This window comes from Callithrix jacchus, chromosome 9, assembly GCF_049354715.1.
Source record: "Callithrix jacchus isolate 240 chromosome 9, calJac240_pri, whole genome shotgun sequence".
NCBI classification, from domain to species: Eukaryota; Metazoa; Chordata; class Mammalia; order Primates; family Cebidae; genus Callithrix; species Callithrix jacchus.
The window spans coordinates 20,414,249-20,437,751 of record NC_133510.1 but is presented as its reverse complement, the minus strand read 5'-3'; the positions used below and the strand labels follow the sequence as shown (position 1 = coordinate 20,437,751).

The 23,503-nt window shown below is 56.2% G+C and overlaps 1 protein-coding gene across 50 annotated transcripts in view; it reads right to left on the bottom strand.

Annotated features, from left to right (window-relative positions):
- Positions 1-11,021: 11,021 nt before the first annotated feature.
- Positions 11,022-23,503, bottom strand: part of LOC108590343 (uncharacterized) — a 151,001-nt gene continuing 138,519 nt past the window's right edge. For 38 of the 50 annotated variants that reach the window (XM_078338675.1, XM_078338662.1, XM_078338678.1 and 35 more), the window contains 7 exons: positions 21,969-23,160; positions 14,445-14,533; positions 13,645-13,766; positions 12,720-12,804; positions 12,173-12,226; positions 11,709-11,962; positions 11,022-11,511 (listed from right to left, as the gene is read on the bottom strand). In XM_078338675.1, the coding sequence (XP_078194801.1) occupies positions 11,752-11,962; positions 12,173-12,226; positions 12,720-12,804; positions 13,645-13,766; positions 14,445-14,533; positions 21,969-22,340 (933 nt within the window). In that variant the 5' untranslated portion in view covers positions 22,341-23,160 and the 3' untranslated portion in view covers positions 11,022-11,511; positions 11,709-11,751. Of the gene's footprint in view, positions 11,512-11,708; positions 11,963-12,172; positions 12,227-12,719; positions 13,012-13,644; positions 13,767-14,444; positions 14,534-15,649; positions 23,161-23,503 lie in introns of all 50 variants that reach the window. The other 12 variants (XR_013522635.1, XR_013522633.1, XR_013522637.1 and 9 more) reach the window with 8 other exon arrangements.

Here is a 23,503-nt window from a genome sequence, read left to right as displayed (position 1 = left end):
GCCTTGGGTTTCACCCTAGGGCAGTGGTGGAAAGTGTGTGGGTGTTGTTTACCGGGATGGGGAAGCCTGCCTGTGAGGCCTGTGCTGGGTGGGACATTCTGGCCTTGGAGTCGTCATGGGAACATCAGTGCTGGTCCTGGTCAGGTCCTCCCTGGACCACAGCTGGCTCAAGCCCCTGAAGAGAGCCTTTGGGTCACTTCGGCTTCACAGACGAAGACATTGAGCCACAGAGATGGGATGCCACCTGTCCTAAATCACCAGCACACCTGCAACTGGGCCACAAGTGGGGCGTAGGGTGGGATGGTCAAAGCCCACCAAGTCATCTTGGAGAACCTTGGACCCTCTAGGTCCTGGGCAAGGGAGGAGGGGAATGGGCAGAGCAGGTGCTGGGCTTTGGTCAGCGTAGCGAGCTGCCTGGGTCTCAGGAGCTGAATAATACATGAGCAGGGGAACCGGGCTGCCAGCTCAGAAGGCACAGCAAGGAAGGCTGTTTCAGTGGAACTCCACTTCTGTGTGGGGGTGTGTGTGGGGGTGTCGGGGTGTTTCAGTGAAACTCCACTTTTGTGTGCGGGGAGCGGGTGTAGAGGGGCAGAAATGGAGGGTGAGTCAGGCCTGGCTCTGACTCAAGGCTCTGTCACTAACTGGCTGTGTGGGCCCAGGAAAGCCCTTTGTCCTCTTTGGTGCTCAGTTCCCTCTGAAGAATGGGAGTGATAAGCTATACCCCGTCTCCTTCAGCAAAAAGGAGCAAGACCTGATGGAACTACTGGGTAACTGGAGATACCTCCTGCTGGCACCTGCCTGGGGTCCCTACCTACCCCTGTCCTCTCCCCTTACTTTCTGCCCTGGCTGAGTAGGCTGTGGCCATGTGGTTTCTGCCTTCTCTGGGCAGAGCTGATTGCTTCATGTGGCCTGACCTAAGGCTGCATGTCTGAAGTCTGGTTGGTGGCCAGTCTAATTCACTTTTGAGAACCTGCACTAAAAGAGGTAGGGGGTGGGAGAAACGGCAGGCCGTCGGGGGTGCGGAGTGGCAGCTCTGAGACATGAAGCCCCAGAACCATCTCTCCTCCTCTTCTTCCTCCTCTCTGTTCTCAAGATGGACCTCAAATGACATCAGGCTCACTACTCACTGAACTCCTGTTCAGTCTTTTGGTCCCAGAGCAAATTCTTTGGTTGCTTAAAGTTTAGCATTAGAGACCCCAGAGCAGCAAGGTTCTGGCCCTGGTTCTGCCACTTGCCAGCTCCACACCCTCAGATCAGTGGCCTCAGAGCCTCAGTGTGCTCAGCTGTGAAACGGACATGGGAGGCCTTCCCAGACAAGTGGCAGGAGTGGATAGGGGACTGGGCAGCAGGTGAGATCTCCCCTTTCCCTCTGTCTCTTCCCCCTGCTCACTTTCTCTGGCTCTTTACTTTCCTCTTCCTGTTCCTCCTCCCCAAGACTCACCCAGAGACTGTCGGTGCCCAGCCACTCAGAGGAGTTGCGCCAGGGACTGGTGGTGCCTGCTGTAGGCAGTCTCACAGCAATGGGTAGTGAGCCTTTATGGAAACCAGATAAATTGGATGAAGCGCTTTTGGGGCAAGTTCGGGGATGCGTGCAGGAAGTGGGCCTCCTGCAGTGCAGGAGTTTGAGGGGCTGCCCACTCTCCGTTCTGCTTCTGGGCAGTGGCTCTTGCCCTCTTGAGGAAAAAGGAAGGACAGGGGAGTTGCTCTTTCTTTTCCTCTCCCCTCCCCTCTCCTCCTTTCCCTTCAGCAGAGTCTCACTCTGTTGCCCATGCTGGAGGGCAGTGGTGCAATCTCGGCTCACTGCAACCTCCATGTCTTGGGTTCAAGCAAGTCTTGTGCCTCAGTCTCCCAAGTAGCTTAGCTGGGATTACCGGCCAGTGTCACCACCCCTGGGTAGTTTTTGTAATTTTAATAGAGACAGGTTTTGCCATGTTGGCCTGGCTGGTCTCAAACTCCTGACCTCAGGTGATTCACTGACCTTGGCCTCCCAACATGCTGAGGTTACAGGTGTGAGCCACTGTGCCCAGCCGAGACATTCTTTCTAAGCCCAGAGATATTAACACCTGCCCCAGCTCCTCTTGGAGTCAGTTTCCAGAGGGAGGCCCCAGCAAGGTATGTGGTGCAGTGGTCTCATGAGACTCTCACAGCAGGTCTGTGAGATATGAACTGTTAGTATCTCCAGTCTCCAATGAGGAAACTCAGACTCAGAAAGGAGAAGGGACTTGCTTGAGGTCACCTGGCTTGAGAAGGTAGAACCCAGGCCTGGCCGGGTCTAGAACTACCTTCCTTACTAGGCACTCCTGCCAACTGAGCTCGTGGGTCATCACTGGGCTTGGAGTGGTGTAGGACACTGGACGGAGCCAGTGGCATAGTCCATCGGGCCCCAGATCCTGCTCCTGCCTGGAAGGGGAGGGCCCTGACCAAGCCACTGGACAAACCAGAGCCCAGCTGGGCCTCCAACAGGCACCAAGGCCTCTGCAGTGTTTGCCTACCCCCACCCCAACCTGGATTCCTCAGTCAGCCTGGCCCCTTTCCCTAAGGGTCCTGTAGCCAGCATTTACTCACTCATTCATTCAAAAGCCTCTGTGGGAAGTGTGCTGCATACCAGGCACCGTCTAAGTGCCGGGGACACAGCTGTGAACAAAACGGAGAAAAACCCTGCCCTCATGGAGTTACCATATGTGGGCAGAGGGAGAGCCAATCAGCACGGACAATCAGTAACATAGATAACGGGGTATAAGTGCTGTGGAAGGGACAGCAAGAAGTGGGGGTGTGACATTAAACAGGACGTCATAGAAGGGCTAGTGGCCAAGGGGCCATGAAGAGAACCTGTGGGTAGTGCACAGTCTCAAGCAGGTGGAGGAGCAGCCAGGCCAGGTGGCTGGAGAGCAGTGAGAGTGCACTGGGTGGTGAGGTCAGAGTTTGGGGCACACGTACAGGCCCTGTGGGCCACAATGAGGGGTCAGCTTCAACTGCCAATGAGGCAGGAGCCATGGGAGGAGGGTTTTTGGCAGAGAAGGGATGGAATTAGACCTCAAGTCTTTTTTGTTTATTTGAGATGAAGTCTTGCTATGTCACCCAGGCTGGAGTGCAGTGGTGTGATCTTAGCTCACTGCAACCTCTGCTTCCCAGGTTCAAGAGAATCTCCTGCCTCAATCTCCCAAGTAGCTGGGACTACAAGTGTACACCACCATGCCCAGCTAATTTTTGTGTTTTCAGTAGAGACATGGTTTCACCATGTTGGTCAGGCTGGTCTCAAACTCCTGACCTCAGGTGATCCACCTGCCTCAGCCTCACTGAGCCACTGCTCCTGGCCTTTGACTCCCAGGTTTAAGCAATTCTCCTTCCTCAGCTTGCTGAGGAACTCGGATTACCGGTGCACACCACCATGCCCAGCTAATTTTGTATTTTTAGTAGAGATGAGGTTTTGCCATGTCGGCCAGGCTGATCTCGAACCCCTGACCTCAGGTGATTCACCTGCCTTGACCTCCCAAAGTGCTGGGATTATCAAGGGTGAGCTACTGGGCCTAGCAAAATACCTCAGTCTTGATAGGAGCCTCTACCGTTGTGGGAGGAGCAGCTGCAGTAGTGAGGGGGAAGGCAGGGAGGCCAGTGTGGAAGTTTCCATTGAAGTCCTCCTGCAGTAGGCTGCCAACAGTGAAGGTGTGGAGAAGTGGTAGGATGCTGGGGACATGTGGCAGGTAGGGCTGACAGGATTTGATGATGAAGGTGGGGGAGGGTGCAGAATGGCTCCCAGGTTTCCTTACTGAACAGCAGGGAGAATGGAGAGGCCGTCAGGTCATCGGCCAGGATGAGGAAGGCTGCAGGTAGAGCAAGTTGAGGAGGTAGGGCCCAGGAGTCAGCTTTAGGCACTGGGCACTGCCAAGGGGACATCACAGCCATCAGGACTAGTAGTATCAGTCATTGGCATCTAGATGGCATTGAAGCCACAGCTCTGGAGGATGCCACCAGGGAGGGAATGTGTGTAGAGGGAAGAGAGGCCACGGAATAAGCCACAGGGATGCAGTGCTTAGGAACGAAGGAGGCAGTGAGTGAACAGGAAGCCAGCCAGAGGGGGAGGTTGGAGAGTCAGAAGGGAATGGGGTCTGGGGGTGCTTCACAGGAGGGCGGGACTGCTGTGACAGATGGGCACGTGGCTCAGGTTAGTCAAGAATGGAGAGCTGACGACTGAATTCAGCTCCCTAGAGCTCCAGGGGTGACTGTGACAAGGGTGGTCCCAGTACAGTGGTGGGGACAAGGGAAGTGACGCCTGATGGAAGAGGACTCAAGAAAAACAAGACCAGGCCCTGGCATGGTGGCTCATGCCTGTAATCCCAGCACTTTGAGAGGCTCAGGTGGGTGGATCACATGAGGTCAAGTGTTCGAGACCAGGCTGACCAACATAGTGAAACCCCATCTCTACTAAAATTACAAAAATTAACTGGGCATAGTGGTGCATGTCTGTAATCCTAGCTACTCAGGAGGCTCAGACAGAATTGCTTGAACTCAGGAGGCAGAGGTTGCAGTGAGCCAAGATGGAGCTGTTGTACTCCAGCCTGGGCGACAGAGCAAAAAAAACTCCATCTAAAAAAAGAAAAAGAAAAGAAAGGACTGTGTTGGTCACAAGGCGGGCCCACTTGTGAACATGCTAAAACCACAGCATTGTACACTTTGGTGGGTTAATTGTATGAAGTGCAGATTAAATACAGTTTTTTTAAAGGAAAGAAGGAAGGGAGGGAAGGAAGGAAGCACGTAATCCACCCCTGGGAATCCCTCCTACATGTCCTTATGGGGAATGACACACAAATAGAGCTGCTCGTTGCCACAGTACACCATGGTGCATTCCAGGATGGAGCATGGCACAGCTATAACAAGGAATGTGGACGGTCTCTGTGTCCTGGTAGGGAGCAATCTCCAGGACCTCCTAGTGCAGGAAGCAGACTGCTGTCTACAGTGTTTACTGAGGCCTTTCTGTAGGAAGTGTGTGTGTGTGTGTGTGTGTGTGTGTGTGTGTGTGTGTGTGTGTGAAGAATATGTTTGTGTTCTTGTATTTGCTTTTTTTTTTTTTTTTTTTTTTAAGACAGTCTCACTCTGCCAACCAGGCTAGAGAGCAGTGATACAATCTCAGCTCACTGCAACATCCACCTCCTGGGTTCAAGCAATTCTCCTGTCTCAGCTTCCTGAGTAGCTGGAATTACACGCATGCACCACCATGCCTGGCTAATTTTTGTATTTTTAGTAGAGATGGGGTTATGCCATGTTGGCCAGGCTGGTCTTGAACCCCTGGCCTCAAGTGATGCGCCCACCTCATCCTCCCAAAGTGCTAGAATTACAGGCGTGTACCACCATGCTCAGCTTGTATTTATTTTTGTTTCCATATTAGAAATATTGCAGCAGGGAGCAGGGGCTCATGCCTGTAATTCCAGCACTTTGGGAGGCTGAAATGGGAGGAGCCAAGTAGTTTGAAACCAGCTTAGGTAATATAATGAGACTGTGTCCCTAAAAAACAAACAAACTAAAATATTAGCGGGGAGTGTTGGCAAGTGCCTGTAGGCCCAGATACTCAAGAGGCTGAAGTGGGAGAATCACTTGAGCCAGGATTTGAGGCTGCAGTGAGCCGTGATCACACCACTGCACTCCAGCCTCTGACACAGAGCAAAACCCTGTGTCAAAACAAACAAATAAAAGAAATACAGCGCTGGGTGTGGAGGCTCAAGCCCGTAATCCTAGCACTTTGAGAGGCTTAGGTGGGTAAACTGCCAGAGCTCAGGAGTTTGAAACCAGCCTGGGCAACACGGTGAAACCTGGTCTCTACTAAAATACAAAATTTAGCCAGGCATGATGGTGTGTGTCTGTAGTTCCAGCTACTCAGGAGGCTGAGCCATAAGAATTGCTTGAACCCAGGAGGCGGAGGTTGTAGTGAGCTGAGATTATGCCACTGCACTCCAGCTCAAGTGACAGAGTGAGACTCTGTCTCAAAAAAAAAATACAGCAAAAGCTACACAAGAAATTAATGAGAATGGTTATCTCCCTGTAAATCTTTCTACATTAGTTTGATTTTTGATCCATATGAGTGCATTTCTGAGTCAAAAAACAAACAAAAATGTCATATTTAAAAGTATAAATGTGGGCTGGGCATGGAGGTTCTCACCTGTAGTCCAAGCACTTTGGGAGGCCGAGGCAGGTGGATCACTTGAAGCTAGGAACTCAAGACCAGCCTGGCCGACACGGCAAAACTCCATCTCTACTAAAAAATACAAAAATCAGCTGGGTGTGGTGGTGCACACCTGTAATCCCAGCTAAAGCCGTGCACAGTGTGGTGGCTGAGGCAGGAGAATCACTTGAACCTGGGAGGTGGAGGTTGCCGGGAGCCCAGATTGCGCCACTGTACTCCAGCCTGAGAGACAGAGCGAGACCCTGTCCCCACCCCTGACAACACTGTAAATGTGAAAATGGAAAAAAAGAATTTAAAGACAGTGAGTGGAAACACCACTTTAGACAGGCTCTCAGGAAGAATGTCAGGGCCTGAGATGTCACAGATCTAACTCCACCCCTACAGCCACGTAACATTTGTTGAAAGTGAGGCAGAGAGAGGTCAGAAGACTTGCTGGGGAAAAGTGGGGCAGGGCTGGCTCTTCAGAACCAGGAGCACCTCCCAGAGCCATACTTTCTGTCTGCCCCAAGCAGGGAGCCTTGTCTGTCCAGAAGAAAGGCTGAGAGGAATGCCAAATGTGGGTGAAGGGGAGGAAGGCAGCAAAACACACTGCCATGTGTGTACCTATGCAAATGTCTTGCATGTTCTGCACATGTACCCCAAAACCTAAAATGCAATAAAAAAATAAAGAAATAAATCAGGGTCAGAGCGACTGGTGCTATTAATAATAAAGAAAATCTAACTTGGTGTGTGGCATGCCCAATAAATATTATTCTCTTTCTCCTCAAAAAAAAAAGAAAAAGAAAAAGAAAGAAAGAAAGGCTGAGAGGTCACCATTGTCTAGGGGCTTGCCCAAGTCATGCCTCAAGCCCGCAGGCAGGCATCTTTCCCCTGCAAAACCCCATTGTCCAGATGAAGACCTGCCACTCGGAGAGGCAAGTCCAGCTCTAGCCCAGGGGATGAGGAGGCCCACAGCTCAGAGCTCTTGGTCAGGTCTCATTCCTCACTTGGATCTGACCCATAGCAAGTCATGCAGCCTCAGCATTAGTCTCCTCATCTGTGAGTGTAGATACCGCCCCTACCAAGGCTGGCCTGGGCATTACATGAAATGTTGGGAGAGCCGGGCACAGTGGCTGGCCTGGGTAAGCAGCTGTTATATCTGCCAACATCGTTGCTACAGGCCTCTGCCTGTCTGCTCTGAGTGAGGTGGTCTGGGTGACTGCTGGCAGCAAGTCCTGCCCACCTGAGCCCTCTTGGTCTCTGGAACCTCAGGCAAGAATTCAGCTGAGGTTGCCCCTTCTCTGGTAGGTTCCAGGTCCTGCCTCCCTCTCAGGGTCCCTGACCTCTGTGCAGGCACAGAGCGGGTGTCAGGCTACTAGTCTCTCATTTATTGATTCTTTAAATATTAGCTGTGCATTAGTTGTGCATGTGTTATGTGCCAAGCACTATGCAGGGCACTCAGGGTTGGCAGAGTGGAGTGAAAGCCAACCTGATCTCTGCTCTCATGAAGTTCCCTGCATTGTAGGGGACACAGGCTTTGTTTTCTGTTTTTGTTTTTTGAGACAGGGTCTTGTTCCGTCGCTTAGGCTGGAGTGAAGTAACATAATCACAGCTCACTGCAGCCTTGAGCTCTCAGGCTCAAGCAATCCTCCCACCTCAGCTGCCCGAGCAGCTGAGACCACAGGTGTGTGCCACCACACCTGGCTACTGCTTTCAGTTTTTGTAGAGACAGGGTCCCACTAAGTTGCCCAGGCTGGTCTTGAACTCCTCGCCCCCAAGCACTACTCCTGCCTCAGCCTACCAGTGTTGGGATTACAGGTATGAACCACCATGCCTATCCTGGATGCAGGCTTTAAACAAAGAGTCACACCAATAAGAAGAGCTGTGAAGGTCAGGGCATGACCCCAGACAGGCGAACACTGCATTGGAGGTCCAGGAAGATTCTCCTGACAAGGTAACCCTGAGCCAAGATAAGGATAAGAGGGAGCTGATCACATGGAAGAGGAAACAGTATTCCTGGCAAGTGGAACAGCATGTGCAAAGGCCAGGTAGTAAGAGGGGCTTCAGGGACAGTCTGTGGCTAGAGCGGAGTGATTGAGGGCATGTGAAATGAGAGGCGGCCAGGGTGGCAGGCAGGGACTAGCCCAATCAGCCATGGAAGGGATGGGACTTTGGTCACTGTTCCACATTTCCAGATGTTTACTGTGTGCCAGGCTTGGTGCTAAATGCTTTTCTGAAGTATCACACTAGATTCTCACATAGGTAGGACAGCAACTGTTCTTCACATTTTAGAGATGAAGGGCTTGATCTCAGGTTAGATCCCTCAGCCGAGAGCCCACAGTGAGGAAGCAATGGGACCTGTGACGGCAAGGCCTGTGTTCAGAACTGCCAGGCCACACAGAACTCAACTCACTACAACCTCCTGAAGTGGGTGTGATTCTTCTTCCCACTTTGCAGAGGAGGACATGGGCCCACAGAGCTTGTAGGTGGAGTTGAGCCTGGGCAGTCTGGCTTTAGATTGTCCACGGTCTCAACCACTGGCTCACATGGCTTCTTAGGAAGCAGGAGAAAAAGCAGCTCAGGCCACCATGTGAAAAGAGTGGAGCGGGGACAGTGGCGTGACTGGGACCATGCTGTGATGGAGTCCAGTGGACACATTCAGGATGAGGTGAAACATGCTGACCCTGGTGAGGGGCTAGATGGGGCTGGGATGAGGGGGGAGCCAGGTGAACTTGGGGTTGGGTTGGTGCAGCTGGAGGGTGCGCGGAGTGTCTCTGAGGTGAGGCCGGGTGGGGCGGAAATGCCACGTTTGGTCTGGGACACGGAGCGTTTGGATGGGTATGGGGCAGTGCAGTGGAGAGTCAAAAAGGCTGCTCGGACCCAGGTCTGGCGAGATGGAGGCTGGAGGTGGGGTGAGCCGTCTAGGAGAAGGACAGAGTGGGAAGCAGAGGCTCTCGACTTGGCTTTCTTGCCAAAGGAGGGATCTGAAACAAAAAACTGTGGAATCTAAGCTGGAGAGGAAGAAAGATGGAGAATGAGAGAATGCACAAGCATGGGACAGAGTAGTATGCATTTCTTTGGCTCCTTTGTACCTGAGTCTTCAAAAGCTGCGGGCAGATGACCCCCGGGAGGCTGCAGGGATGCCAGCTGGGAGCTGAGTGCAGCTCTGCTGCCTGGGCATGGCCTGGGTAAGGGTGCATACCCTTGTCTGTGATTACCAGGGAGCATGAGTGATGAGAACAAGGTGGCTGACAGGGTGAGGCCCAAGCCTGGAGCCCGCCCAGGTTGGGGGGGTCTGGACCTTTGAGGGGGTTTTAGGGAGCTTCCCCAGCCCTAAGGGCACCATGAACTGCTTCACACTGACCTGGGCATACACGGCTGCATGATCTCTCGCTCACTCTCTCACATGCAAATGTAGACCATACAGCCATCCTGCCCACAGATCCAGAAAGCCCAGGACACAACAGAGCTGTAGTGCCTGCCTGACCCCCACGCACAACAGACCTAGCCCAGGGACATGCAGCCCAGTGGCAGGAGCCACTCACCCGAGCCCTCCCTGCCTGAGGACCCCCCAGCCTCTGGCCTCATTTTCCCCCAACCCTTGTCAGCCAGCCAGGGGGACAGAACAGGCCTGGATCTAACCCAAGGCCCAGACTCAGCCTGACACTGTGTGAACTCAAGGCCTTCCCCACCTCACCCAGGGCCAGAGCCCTTGCCTGTAAAGTGGAAGTGGGAATGGCCACCACCCAGGTAGAAACCCTCACTTAGGGCCTCACGGCCAGGCATCAGGGCTGTTGGGAGAGGGGCCAAGGAGCCCTTGCCTGTCTTGGTATCCCACCATCACCAGGAGGGGGCTGCGTGGGCATCACACCCCTCACAGATGAACAAAGCGAGGCAGCGAAGGGTCTCAAGGTGACTTAGGGGCAAGGCCCCAGCTCTGCTGCTGCCCCTGCAGTCTGGGATGGGAGGGTAGCTAGTGGCCAACCCCAAGGACTCTAGGCTAGGGTCCCGTGGCCTGCTCCCAGCCTGCATGCCACAACATGGGGGTCCTCTGGCTGGCCCAGGAGCACGATCGGCCCAGCAGAGCAGCTCGGTGTTATGGGGAAGTGAGGCCCAGCCCACCAGGCCAACCGCCTGGGGCCCCATGTATATTTAATTATGTCTATTATTCCTGTTTTGTCTCTGGAAAGGACTGAGCAGCTGACAGCGGAGCTGCAAACAGCCCAGGACCCGGGCCTGGGCCTGCTCCATATTCCAGCTGGGCCCTAGGCCCCCCTGGAGCTCTCTACCTCTCCTGACAGCCTCACAGAACCTGCTGCATCCCTCCGAAAAGGCACACCTCCTCCGGGAAGCCTTCGCTGTTGCTCACAGGTCTTACATCTAGGCTCTGCATTCAAAAACTGCAACATGCACCAGCTTCCAAGGGACAGTAGAATACTGTGGGGGGCCGGCACTGTCCCTGGCACATTATGGGTACTCAACGAGCCCCTGCCAGCCCCTCTCCTCCTGGCTTCTGAGGCAACAGGAAATGGTCAGCCACCTTGTTCTCATGAGGGAGCCTCCCTGCCACCCAGATGGTCACAAAGGCCTCCTGGGATGCTGCCCACCTTGGCAGCCAGGCCCCTCTGGAGGGGCCAGTCTGGGCCTGACACCCATGACCAACTCCCTGGGTAGAGCCTGCCCGTGCCTGGCTGAGGAATCCTGCATTCTCCTTGCCACCCATGGCCTGGGGCTGCCCTGGGTATCCAGGCTCCACCCTCTCCAACTCCCAGGCCCACTGCTACCCTCAATGCTTGACCTGTGCTCACCTGACTCAACCTGGCTACTGTTCAGCAAGGTTACAAAGTGTTCTCAGTCTGGACAGGAATGGTTTTCAATCCTTTATTTCAGAAAGGAGAGCCAGGAGAACTAGGGACTTAGAAAACAGATTCTAAACTCAAAAGTCCCTGGCCCAGGTGTGTAGAGCCAGGGTCTGGGGGTTTTGTGCTGGGCAGGAGCTTCCCTGGGAGGGTCAGAAAGAGGGAGGCACTTTAGGACACCCCTTAGGCTGTGGAGGGTGTCAGCTGGGCCTTTGAAGCCACTAACCTCTGCTTCCAATCCTGGAGAGCCTTGAGTGGAGGACCCAAGGGGGTTTCTTCCTGGAAGGGTCCCCACCCCGAGTGTCAGAGAAGTGTGTGTATTTGTATTTTTGTTTGGGTGTTTGTGTGTCCCAGTAGGACCGACGCCCCCAGGGAGATGAGGCAGGTGGGCGGGAGGCCTGGCAGGCGCCATTACTTCTTCACGATCTGGATGACCTCCTCATGCTCCATGGTGTGGGTCAGACCCACCCGCTGCGAACTGTACTTGGTGCTGGTGCCCTGGGTGAGGAATGGGGGCAGAGGGGTCACCTCAGCCTGGACTGGCCAAGGGCAAGGCCAAGAAAGATATCCCCGGGGTGTGTGTCCTGGGGGTGAATGCCGGCGTAAGGTCGGGGCCCCAGGCAGCAGGATGTCTGCAGTGGTCTGACCATCCCTGACCTCGAAGGTGGGGGAGGGCCAGGCACAGTGGCTAATACCTGTAATCCCAGCACTTTTGGAGGCCTCATTTAAGCTCAAGGATCACTTGAGCTCAGGAGTTCCAGACCAGTCTGGGCCAGATAGCAAGATCCCATCTCCATAAAAAATCAGCCAAGCATGCTGGTGTGCACCTATACTCCCAGCTACTTGTGACGCTGAGGTGGGAGGATTGCTTGAGCACAGGATGTCAAGGCTGCAGTGAGCTGCGATTGTGCCACTGCACTCCAGCCTGGGAGACAGAGCCAGACCCTGTCTTAAAGAAAAAAAAAAAAAGGAAAAGGGTGGGGAAGGCCCATGTCCAGCCTGGGTGAACACATACATTCTATGGAGGACAGACACACAGTCATGCCAATCCCCACAGGAAAAACACACCATGCAGAGGAATGTGAACGCCTTGCTCCATGCCTAATCCGGGGGCTCTGCTGGGTCTAAGCCCCTGCCTGCCTCCCGCCCAGACACTTACCCACACCAGGGCATACTAGAACTGGCTGGCGAGTGACCGGTGGATGCAGAAGCACTGGAGGACAGGAGAGAGACAGAGGTGAGGCTCCACCTAACCCCATCCCAAGCTCGACAACACTGTCTCTCACTCCTCCTGGCCCCACCTGTGACCTGAGGCCTCCCACATATCACATCACCCCCAACTCCCAGAGCAGCGTACACCCTCCAGTGCTTCTTGGTAGGGATGAAGGTCACAGGGGTCCCAGATGTCATGTGAAATTGGAAGGAGACCCTGGAGGGGCAGCCAGCATTTGCCCTGAGAGTGTGGACCTCTGGTTGCCACTCTGATGGTGGGACAGTGGAGGGCGGCAGGGAAGGGACTCTGCAATTGTGTGATGTGGCTCCTCCCCCTACATGCCCACAAGTCTTCCAGGCCCCAGTGGGAGACAAAACGCCTCAGCCCAGTGTCCCTGGGGCAGAGGCGGCGCCAGGCCTGCAGGTCCACTTCCCTGACAGAGATGGGAAGGTGGCTGATTCAGGCCTGCAAATGGGTTTTACATTTTACTCACCTTGCCACTTGTGAGTGTCTGAAGGGATTCAGGAGGGTGATCGTGAGCCTTCTTGGCTCCTCCTGCTGTGATCTCAAGCCTAGGTCTTAGAGAGATGGGACATTGCATGGCCTCATTTGTTCAACACCTCCAGGGTGGCACCCAAAGACCTGGGGCTGGGCTTTCAGAAGGAATGAATGCATGAGACCAGATTGCAAGCCCAGCCACCACTGTCATAAGGGGCTAGAGGGACAGTGTCCCTTGCTTCCATGATACAGATCCCAAGAAGAAATCAGCTTGAGGAAAATAACACCTGGAAAAGCAACAATCCAGAAGCACAGCCATGTGACCCAACACTTGGCCACCACCAATGCCTGCAGGGTCATGTTCAGGTGACAGAATTCTGGACAGAGAAAGGCAGCCTCGTGCTCCCTGAGCCAATAGCACGTCCTCTGGGGCCTGTGCATGACTGCTCCCCTATCTGGGATGCTCCCCACCCCAACTCCTCACTGCCAGACCTGCTAGTTCTACAAGCCAGCTCAGGTGGCCTCCTTGAAACCTGTCCTGACTTCTGTTTGCGCCAGCGCCACTCCCCACTCCTTGGCTGATGCCTGAATGGCATGGGAGCAGGGTTACTGGCATCTATGCACTACAGGCAGCGTGCTCAGTGCCCTACATGCTGGACTTCATCCAACGTGTCTTCCTGATGACCCAGGGGGGCGGGCAGCACATCCCACCTCACAGGAGAGGTTGGAGGCACAGCACATGGCTAGGAAGCGGTGCTGCAGACGCAGCCCCAGACTGTCCAACTCCAGAGCCTGAGTGTCACCATCTGAGATTGAGACCAGCAGATCCCACCCCTGGCCCAGAGCACCTCAGGCAGGACAGCGCTCCAAGGGGCACACAGAGCTCCCACCCCTTGTTAGGACAGGTCTTGTCAACTCACCACGTGCTCCACTGAGGCCCCTTTCCGGAGAATGATGGCGTCTGTGAAGTCCGGCCTCTCTGCAGGGCGAGATGGGGAGAGCGTCAACCACACACGAGGACCCACACTGCCGCCTCATGATTCTTCCCGAGGGAAGAGATGGCTGCAGAGGCCCTTTCAGTCTCCTTGCCTTGGCCTAATTTCCCAGATATACAGCACGCCCTCCACATATATCCCTGCGCCACCTTCTACAAGCCTTACTTGAACACAGTGACTCAAAATAAATCAAAGTCCAGGATCACACTGCCTGCCACCCATCTGCTGTGAAAGCACTGACAGAGACCAGGATCTAGACTCAACAGGCAGGAACCAAAGGGATGTTGGAGTCTTGTGAGGGAAACTGTAGCTCGCTCCTTGCTGCCAAGGTCAGGGTTGATGCAAAGTGCTCTGATTTCAGCAGCTGGGACCCCAGGGCATATGTGTGTGTGCAACCACCAGGAGGATGGGTGGGGGTCAGACATGGGGAGGGCTCTTGTGGATTCAGGTCACTAATGCTCCTGTGGTGGGGTCTGTCACTGTGAGGGGAGGTCAGGATGGCACTAACTGCTGCAGACACTGAGGACCCCAAGGTAGCCTTGCCCCACCAGGGCACCCTCAAAACCAGCAGTGCCCAGTGCTGAGAAGGGAAAAGAGCTGCGATGTGTCTAAATAAGCCAGGCCAGAGCTGGTGCCGGGGTCTCTGGACACCACCCACAGGCCTGGCAGCCTTTTAGGGGGGATGAAGCTCAGCCTGTTTCTCAGCTACACTCAGTGTAACTCACGTCCTCTCTTCCTGGTGTAGATGCAGGTCAGGGCCAAGTACTCCCAAAGCATCTCCAGCAGGTAGTCCAAGTTCAGCTTCATGCCGCAGCTGCAAAGAGGGAGGCGGCCAGTCAGGCAGGGGCCCCTGTGAGTTCAGAGGCTGGGTCTCCACTTCTCACTATTAACGGGGACAATTTCCACTGGCCAACATGGGCACCAAGGCCAGCTGGCTCACCGGTGCCCACAGGGAAACAAGCCCATTACTCTTGATGGCAGCTTGACATTCCTGCTGCCAGCGCCTCTGGACACCAATCATGGTCAGAGTCAATCAGGGTCAGCATCTCCCCTGGGGGGTGGCAAGACCGTGCTGTGAAGAATTGTAGCTTGTGTCTGATGAAGGGCTGCCATGGGGAGATGGCTGGGGGCTGTGATGGGACCAAGGGCAAAGGCTGGGCCCCAGAGCTCACTCCTTGCAGAGAGGAGCTAGGGATTGCCAGGAAGTCCAGCAGGGATTTCACCATGAAGAGAAGAGAACCGAGGCTCTGGAGACACCAGGTCGAGGGTGGACCGTGGCTTAATCATTTGCGGTGTGACCCTGAGCTGTGTCCTAACCTTTGTAAGGCTGTTCTACGCACGAGCAGGTAAAGCTGTAGAGCTGTCGGCCCTGAGGATGGCAGCCCCTCTAAGGCCTGGGACACAGCAAAAGGAGAGGAGCTGAGGCTGTGCTATGGGATGGACACTGCTGTGTGTGGTGGCGACAACAATCACGAAATGGTCCTTGTACTCAGGCCAGGACCCTCAACCACCATTGGCACTATCCAGCCTCTTGGTCCCTGAGCTCTCTGTACTGTTGGCTGAGCTTCACTGTGAAGCTGCAGAGCGCCGGCTTCAAGCCAGGAAACCAGAAAAGGGAAGCACCTGAGTCAGTCTGCCCCAGGGAGGAACCTGCCAGGTGGTGCTAGCAAGTGAACAAACAGCCAGTGTGGGTGGTATCCCTGGGACCCACCCTGCAAAGGAGGGCAGGAATTAGGTGACCTGAGCCTGAGAACGTTAGTTCCTTTTCCCCCTTTGAGCTGTGATCAGACAGAGGGCCTGAGCTTTCAGGCCTATGCAGGCTGCCAGGGGCTGGGGAGGAACCGAGTCCCCAGAGTTTGCTTCAAGGAAAATTCAAAAGTTGAGCCCATAGACATGGCCGAGAAAAGGAACTGGGCCCCGAAACACCTACCTGAAGACATTCTGGGCCCAGAGAGGAGGCCAGCAGGCCAATGTTGGGCCCGGGAGGGCCACCGGGAGGCATCAGCTTGGCCCCATGAGGCCACAGAGAGACTGGGGGCAGGGCCTGTGGATACAGGCTGCCACAGAGGCAGGAGCTGGGCCTGAGCAGAGGCCACGGTGATTCCACAAGCTGGGCCTGGAGGGTCCACTGAAAGGCGGAGGCTGGGCCCGGTATGGGCCTGGCACGGGCAGAAGCTGGGCCTGGGGAGGCCAGGCCCAGAGAGGAAGCTTTGGACCTGGACAGGCCACTGGGAGGCAGGAGCTGGCCCGGGAGAGTCTGTGATAGGCGAGCTGGGCTGAGGAAGACCCCTGCTAGGGAGCGCCTGAGCCTAGACTCAAGGCAAGAGTGAGGCGAGAGCTGGGTCCGGAGAGGTTTGCCACAGGCACGAGCTGGGCCCCAATGGGCCACTGTGAGGGAAGCGCTGGGCTCCAATGAGCCACTGTGAGGAAAGCGCTGGGCTCCAATGAGCCACTGTAAGGAAAGCACTGGGCTCCAATGAGCCACTGTGAGGGGAACGCTGGGCCTGTGGATGCAGCCAGAATGCAGGCAGGCAGGCAGGATCTTGGTGTGGGGAAGCCATCAGCAAGCAGCAGCTGGTGCTGGGGAGGCTGCAGAGAATCCAGAGCTGGGTCCGGAGGGGCCAAGGTCAGATGGTAGCAGGGCCTGTCAAGGCCACTGGTAGGCAAAACGGAGGCAGAAACCCCACTTGAGAAAGCTTCAGGCTGAATTGAGCCTCAACTGGCCAGTGTGAGGGAGGTGCTGGGCCTGTGGATGCAGCCAGGATGCAGGTAGGCAAGACCTTGGCCTGCGGAAGCAGTCAGCAGGCAGCAGCTGGGACTGGGGAGGCTGCGGGGACTCCAGAGCTCGGCCCTGAGGCCCAGTCCTGCTTTGTCCTCCTGCTGGCCTCGGGAAGCCCAAGCATTGGGTCATGAAGTCCGCATCTGCAGGTCCAGCTCCTGCCCTCCCGGCGGCACCCCCCAACATGGGCACAATACATCATCACGTGGTCCCCTCCGGGGCTAGGTCCTGCATCCCAGTGGCCCCATGGGGCCCAGGTCCTGTTCCCATCAGGCAGTCACTCCAGGAGGCCCAGCCTGTGCCTCCCTACTGGCAGCCTCACGAGGCCTGAACCTTCTCCTGGCCACATCAGCCGGCCCAAGTTTTGCACCAGGCAGCCTCTTTTGGCTTGGCCTTTCGTCTGTCGACCCGAAGCTTCCTCAGGTGGGGCCTTCTAGGTGTCCCTTCTGTTGAGGCCACCGGGAGGCAGAAGGGATTCCCGAAAGGTGCCACCTGAGGAAGCTTTGGGCCGACAGATGAAAGGCCTCCAGGAGATGGCCAGGAGCCGAGCCAAAAGACGCTGCTGGGGACCAGGTGCAGTGGCTCACGCCTGTAATCCCAGCACTTTGGGAGGCCGAGACAGGTGGATCACGAGGTCAGGAGATCGAGACCATCCTGGTCAACATGGTGAAGCCCCGTCTCTACTAAAAATACAAAAAATTAGCTGGGCATGGTGGCGTGTGCCTGTAATCCCAGCTGCTCCAGAGGCTGAGGCAGGAGAATTGCCTGAACCCAGGAGGCGGACATTGCGGTGAACCGAGATCATGCCATTGCACTCCAGCCTGGGCAACAAGAGCAAAACTCCAACTCAAAAATAAAAATAAAAAAATTAGCTGAGCATGGTGGTGCGTGCCTGTAATCCCAGCTACTCAGGAGGCTGAGGAAGAATTGCCTGAACCCAAAAGGTGGAGGTTGTGGTGAGCCGAGATCACGCCATTCTACTTCAGCCTGGGTAACAAGAGTGAAAATAGGTCTCAAAAAAAAAAAAAAATTAGCTGGGCATGGTGGTGCATGCCTGTAATCCCAGCTACTGAGGAGGCTGAGGCAGGAGAATTGCCTGAACCCAGGAGGCAAACATTGTGGTGAACCGAGATCATGCCATTGCACTCCAGCCTGGGCAACAAGAGCAAAACTCCATCTCAAAAAAAACCAAAAAAAATTAGCTGGGCACGGTGGTGGGTGCCTGAAATCCCAGCTACTCAGGAGGCTGAGGAAGGAGAATTGCCTGAACCCAAAAGGCGGAGGTTGTGGTGAGCCGAGATCACACCATTCTACTCCAGCCTGGGTAACAAGAGCGAAAATAGGTCTCAAAAAAAAAAAATACAAAAAATTAGCTGGGCATGGTGGTGCATGCCTGTAATCCCAGCTACTCAGGAGGCTGAGGCAGGAGGACTGCCTGAACCCAAGAGGCAAAGGTTGAGGTGAGCCCAGATCAGGTCATTGCACTCACGCCTGGGTAACAAGAGAAAAACTCCATCTCAAAAAAAAAAAAAAAGAGGCTGCCAGAGGCAAAACTTGGGCCCGTAGACATGGCCAAGAGGAGGATCCAGGCCTGGAGAGGCCGCCAGTACGGAGGCAGAGGATGGGGCTCCAGGAGAGGCTGATGGGAGGCAGGAGCTAAGCCCAGGGAGCCTTTGGGAAGCATGAGCTGGCCCTAGAAGGGCCCATGTGACAATGTTTTGCACCCATGGGGAGGAGATGCCAGGAGAACTGGAGCTGGGCCTGGAGAGGCCGAATTGAGAACCCAATGCTTGGGCCTGTAGAAGCCAATAGGAGGAGTCCGGACCCGGGCCTGGAGAAGCCGACTCTGGGACATCTGGAACCTGTAGGAACCCTGGCTGGGCAGAAGCTGAGCCTGGAGAGGCCAGGGTGAGGCATGAGCTGGGTAGTCTTGAGAGCCTGAGTCACGGGCCTGAGCTTTCGATCCTGCAAAGGCCTCCGGGAGCTGGGGAGGAGCCGAGTCCATAAAGGTTGCTGTGAGGCGAGATTGGAAGGTTGGCCCTTAGAAGTCGCCGGAAGGAGGGGCTTGGCCCCAAGAGGCTGACCTGAAGACACTCTGGACAAGGAGAGGATGCCAGAAGGCCAACGCTGGGCATGGAAGGGCCGCCTGGGGCCACTGGGAGGCTACAAGCTGGGCCTGTGAGGACAGGCTGCCACAGAGGCAGGAGCTGGGCTGAGGAGAGGCCATGATGAGGCCACAAGCTGGGTCTGGAGGGTCCACTGAGAGGCAGAGGCTGGGCCCGGAGGGGCCTAGCACAGGCAAAAGCCAGGCCTGGAGAGGCGGGGCCCGGAGGAAGCTTCGGGCCTGGACAGGCCGCTGGGAGGCAGCAGCTGGCCAGAGTTTATGAGGCGAGCTGGGCCAAGAACGGCTGGTGCGAGGGAGGACTTGGGTCCAGACTCAAGGCCAGCACCAGGTGAGAGCTGGCTCCAGAGACGTCCTGCAAAGGCATGAATTGAGCCTCAACTGGCCAGTGTGAGGGAGGCGCTGGGCCTGTGGATGCAGCCGGGATGCAGGCAGGCAGGCAAGATCTTGGCCTGCGGAAGCAGCCAGCAGGCAGCAGCTGGGGCTGGGGAGGCTGGGGGGACTCCAGAGCTCAGCCCTGAGGCCCAGTCCTGCTTTGTCCTCCTGCTGGCCTCGGGAGGCCCAAGCACCGGGTAATGACGTCCGCGTCTGCAGGTCCAGCTCCTGCCCTCCCGGCGGCACCCCCCAACATGGGCACAATACATCATCACATGGTCCCCTCCGGGGCCAGCTCTGGCATCCCAGTGGCCCCTGGAACCCAGGTCCTGATTCCCATCAGGTGACCTCTCCAGGAGCCCCAGCCTCTGCCTCCCTACTGGCAGCCACACCAGGCCTGGCACCTCCTCCTGGCCACGTCTACAGGCCCAAGTTTTGCCCCTGGCAGCCTCTTTTGGCTCGACTACCGGCCAGCTCCCAGAGGCCTTTCGTCTGTCGGCCCAAAGCTTCCTCAGGTGCGGCCTTCTGGGCGTCCCTTCTGCCTCCCGGTGGCCTCAACAGAAGGGACACTGAGGAAGCTTTGGGCCGACAGACAAAACAACTCCGGGTGCTGGCCAGGAGCCAAGCCAAAAGACGCTGCTGGGGACCAGGCACAGTAGCTTACGCCTGTAATCCCAACACGTTGGGAGGCCGAGGCAGGTGCATCACGAGGTCAAGGAGATCGAGACCATCCTGGTCAACATGGTGAAACCCCGTCTCTACTAAAAATACAAAAAATTAGCTGGGCATGGTGGTGCGTGCCTGTCATCCCAGCTACTCAGCAGGCTGAGGCAGGAGAATTGCCTGAACCCAGGAGGGAGAGGTTGCAGTGAGCTGAGATCATGCCATTGCACTCCAGCCTGGGAAACAAGAGCAAAACTCCGTCTCAAAAACAAAAAAAATTAGTTGGCCATGGTGGTGCGTGCCTGTAATCCCAGTTACTCAGCAGGCTGAGGCAAAAGAACTGCCTGAACCCAGGAGGCAGAGTTTGCTGTGAGCCGAGATCGTGCCATTGCACTCCAGCCTGGGCAACAAGAGCAAAACTCTGTCTCAAAAAAAAAAAAAAAAAAAAAAATTAGCTGGGCACGGTAGCGTGTGCCTGTAATCCCAGCAACTCAGGAGGCTGAGGCAGGAGAATTGCCTGAACCCAGGAGGCAGAGGTTGCGGTGAGCCAAGATCGCACCATTCTACTCCAGCCTGGGTAACAAAAGCGAAACTCTGTCTCAAAACATAAAGAAAAAGAAATTAGCTGGGTATGGTGGCGTGTGCCTGTAACTCCAGCTACTCAGGAGGCTGAGGAAGGAGAATTGCCTAAATCCAAAAGGCGGAGGTTGAGGTGAGCTGAGATCACGTCATTGTACCTGCGCCTGGAAAACAAGAGCAAAACTCCATCTCTTTAAAAAAAAAAAAAAAAAGAGGCTGCCGGGGGCAAAATTTGGGCCCGTAGATGTGGTCAGGAGGAGGATCCAGGCCTTGAGAGGCCGCCAGTACAGAGGCAGATGCTGGGCCTTCAGGAGAGGCTGATGGGAGGCAGGAGCTAAGCCCAGGGGGCCTTTGGGAGGCATGAGCTGGCCCTAGAAGAACCCACGTGACGACGTTTGCACCCATGGGGAGGAGACACCAGGAAAACTGGAGCTGGGCCTGGAGAGGCCGAATTGAGAACCCAATGCTTGGGCCTGCAGAAGCCAATAGGAGGAGTCTGAAACCGGGCCTGGAGAAGCCGACTCTGGGACATCTGGGGCCTATAGGAACACTGGGTGGGCAGAAGCTGAGCCTGGAGAGGCCAGCGTGAGGCATGAGCTGGGTAGTCCTGGAGAGCCTGAGTCGAGGGCCTGAGCTTTTGGGCCTAAAAAGGCCTCCAGGAGCTATGGAGGAGCCAAGCCACAGAGGGTCCACTGAAAGGCAGAGGCTGGGCCCAGTATGGGCCTGGCGCAGGCAGGAGCTGGGCCTGGGGAAGCCGGGAGGCAGGAGCTGGCCTCAAAGAGTCCGTGATAGGCGAGCTGGGCTGAGGAAGACCCCTGCGAGGGAGCGCCTGGGCCTAGACTCAAGCCAAGAGTGAGGCAAGAGCTGGGTCCAAAGAGGTTTGCCACAGGCATGAGCTGGGCCCCAATGGGCCACTGTGAGGGAGGTGCTGGGCCTGTGGATGCAGCCAGAATGCAGGCAGGCATGATCTTGGTCTGGGGAAGCCACCAGGAGGCAGCAGCTGGTGCTGGGGAGGCTGCGGAGAGTCCAGAGCTGGGCCCAGAGGGGCCAATGTCAGGTGGTAGCAGGGCCTGTCAAGGCCACCAGGAGGCAGAATGGAGGCCGGGAAAGCCCCACTTGAGAAAGCTTCGGGCCTACAGAAAAAAGGCCACTGGAAGCTGATCAGGAGCTGAGCGAAAAGCAGCTATCGAGAGGCAGGATGTGGTCCAGTAGACGAGGCCAGGAGGAGGATCCGGGCCTGGGGAGGCCACCAGAAGGAAGACATAGGCTGGACCTCCCAGAGAGGCTGAGGGGAGGCAGAAGCTGGGCCCCAGGGGGCCGTTGGGAGACAGCAGCTGGCCCTGGAGGCACCCATGTGAGGAAGTTTGCCACCAATGGGAAGGAGACGCCAGGAGAGTAGGAGCTGGGCCTGGAGAGGCCGACTTCAGGACCCAATGCTTGTGCCTCCCAAGGCCAGGGGGAGGAGGCAGCAGCAGCCAGGCCTGCAGAAGCCGACTCGGGAACGTCTGGGGCCTAGAGATGCCCTCGGAGGGCACTAGCCGAGCCTGGGGAGGCCACTCGTGAGGCATGAGCCAGCTGGGCCTGGAGAGCCTGAGTCAAGTCTGAGCTTTCGGGCCTACGAAGGCTGTCGGGAGCTGGACAGGAGTCGAGTCCACAGAGGTTGTTGCGAGGCAAATTTGGAAGTTGGGCCCATAGCCGCCGAGAGGTGGAGCTGGGCCCTGAGAGGCCTACCTGAAGACATCCCAGGCCCAGAGAGGAAGTCAGCAGGCCAATGCTGGCCTCAGGAGGACCACCAGGATGCACCGGCTTGACCCGATGGGGCCATGGGGAGGCTGGGGGTGGGGCCTGTGGATACAGGCTGTCACAGAGGCAGGAGCTGAGCCTGAGCAGAGGCCACGGTGATGCCATGAGCTGGGCCTGGAGGGTCCACTGAAAGGTGGAGTCTGGGCCCGGAGGGGCCTGGTGCAGGCAGATGCCGGGCCTACGGGGGCCGGGCCTGGAGAGGAACCTTCGGGCCTGGACAGGCTGCCAAGTCAGGAGCTGGCCTGGGAGGGACGATGATAGGTGAGCTGGGCTGAGGAAGGCCGCTGCGAGGGAGGACATGGGCCTAGACCGAGGCCAGCGTGAGGTGAGAGCTGGGTCCGGAGAGGTTTGCCACAGGCACGGGCTGGGCCCCAATGGCCACTGTGAGGGAGGTAGTGGGCCTGTGGAGGCAGGATGCAGGCAGGATGGCAGGAAGGCAGTCAGGATCTTGGCCTGGGGAAGCCGTTGGCAGGTAGCAGCTCGTCATAAGGAGGCTGCAGGGATGCCAGATCTGGCCCCGGAGAGGATATTGTCAGGTGGTAGGTCGGCCTGTTCAGGCCACCGGGAGCTGGTCAGGAGCCGAGTCAAACGAGGCTGTCGGGAAGCAGGACATGAGCCTATAGATATGGCCAGGAGTAGGAGCCAAGCCTGAGGATGCTGCCAGGAGTGATCAGAGGCTGGGTCTCCTGGAGAGGCCGACAGGGTCCAAGGGGGCCATTGGGAGATAGGAGCTGGCCCAGAAGGGGCCGACATGAGGAAGTTTTGAGCCTGGAGAGAACACCTAGTGGGTAGGAGCTTGGCCTAATGAAGTCAGTGTCAGGCAGCAGCTGGGCCTCTCAAGGCTGCTGGGAGGCCGGCAAGAGCTTTGCCAGGGAAATCTTCATGAGGTAAGAGTTGGTCCTGGAGAGTCTATTGTCATCCAGTAGCTATGCCTGTTTAAGCCATTGTTCCTCAGAAGTTTCTGCTGGGGACCTTGAGTTGAGAAAGTGTTTGGCCTACAAAGGCCACCAAGAGCTGTATAAAAGCTGATCCATAGAAGGGTGTCAGGCAGGAGTTGGTCCTGGAGATGCAACTGGGAGGAAGAGCTGCACATCAAAAGGAAGTTCTGGGCCTGGAGACACTGCCAAAAAGTAAAAGCTTGATCAGATGGCCATTGTGATGCATGAGCTTCACCTAGACAGGCCATTGGGAGGCATTAGATGGGCCTGCAGATGCTGCTGAAAGGCAGGAGCTTGGCCTGGGGGCACTGTGGTGAGGCACATGCTTGGCCTGGGGTGTCTGCTGTGAGGCAGAGTTTAAGGCTATTGGGGCCGACTGGAGGCAGGAGTTGGACCTGGAATGGCAGATTTGAGAAATCTGTCAGTCCGGAGAGGCCACAGAGATGCAGGAACTGGGCCTCAAGAGGCCACCGAAAGGCATGAGCTGTACCTAAAGAGTCCAGTGTGAGACAGAAGCTGTGCCTG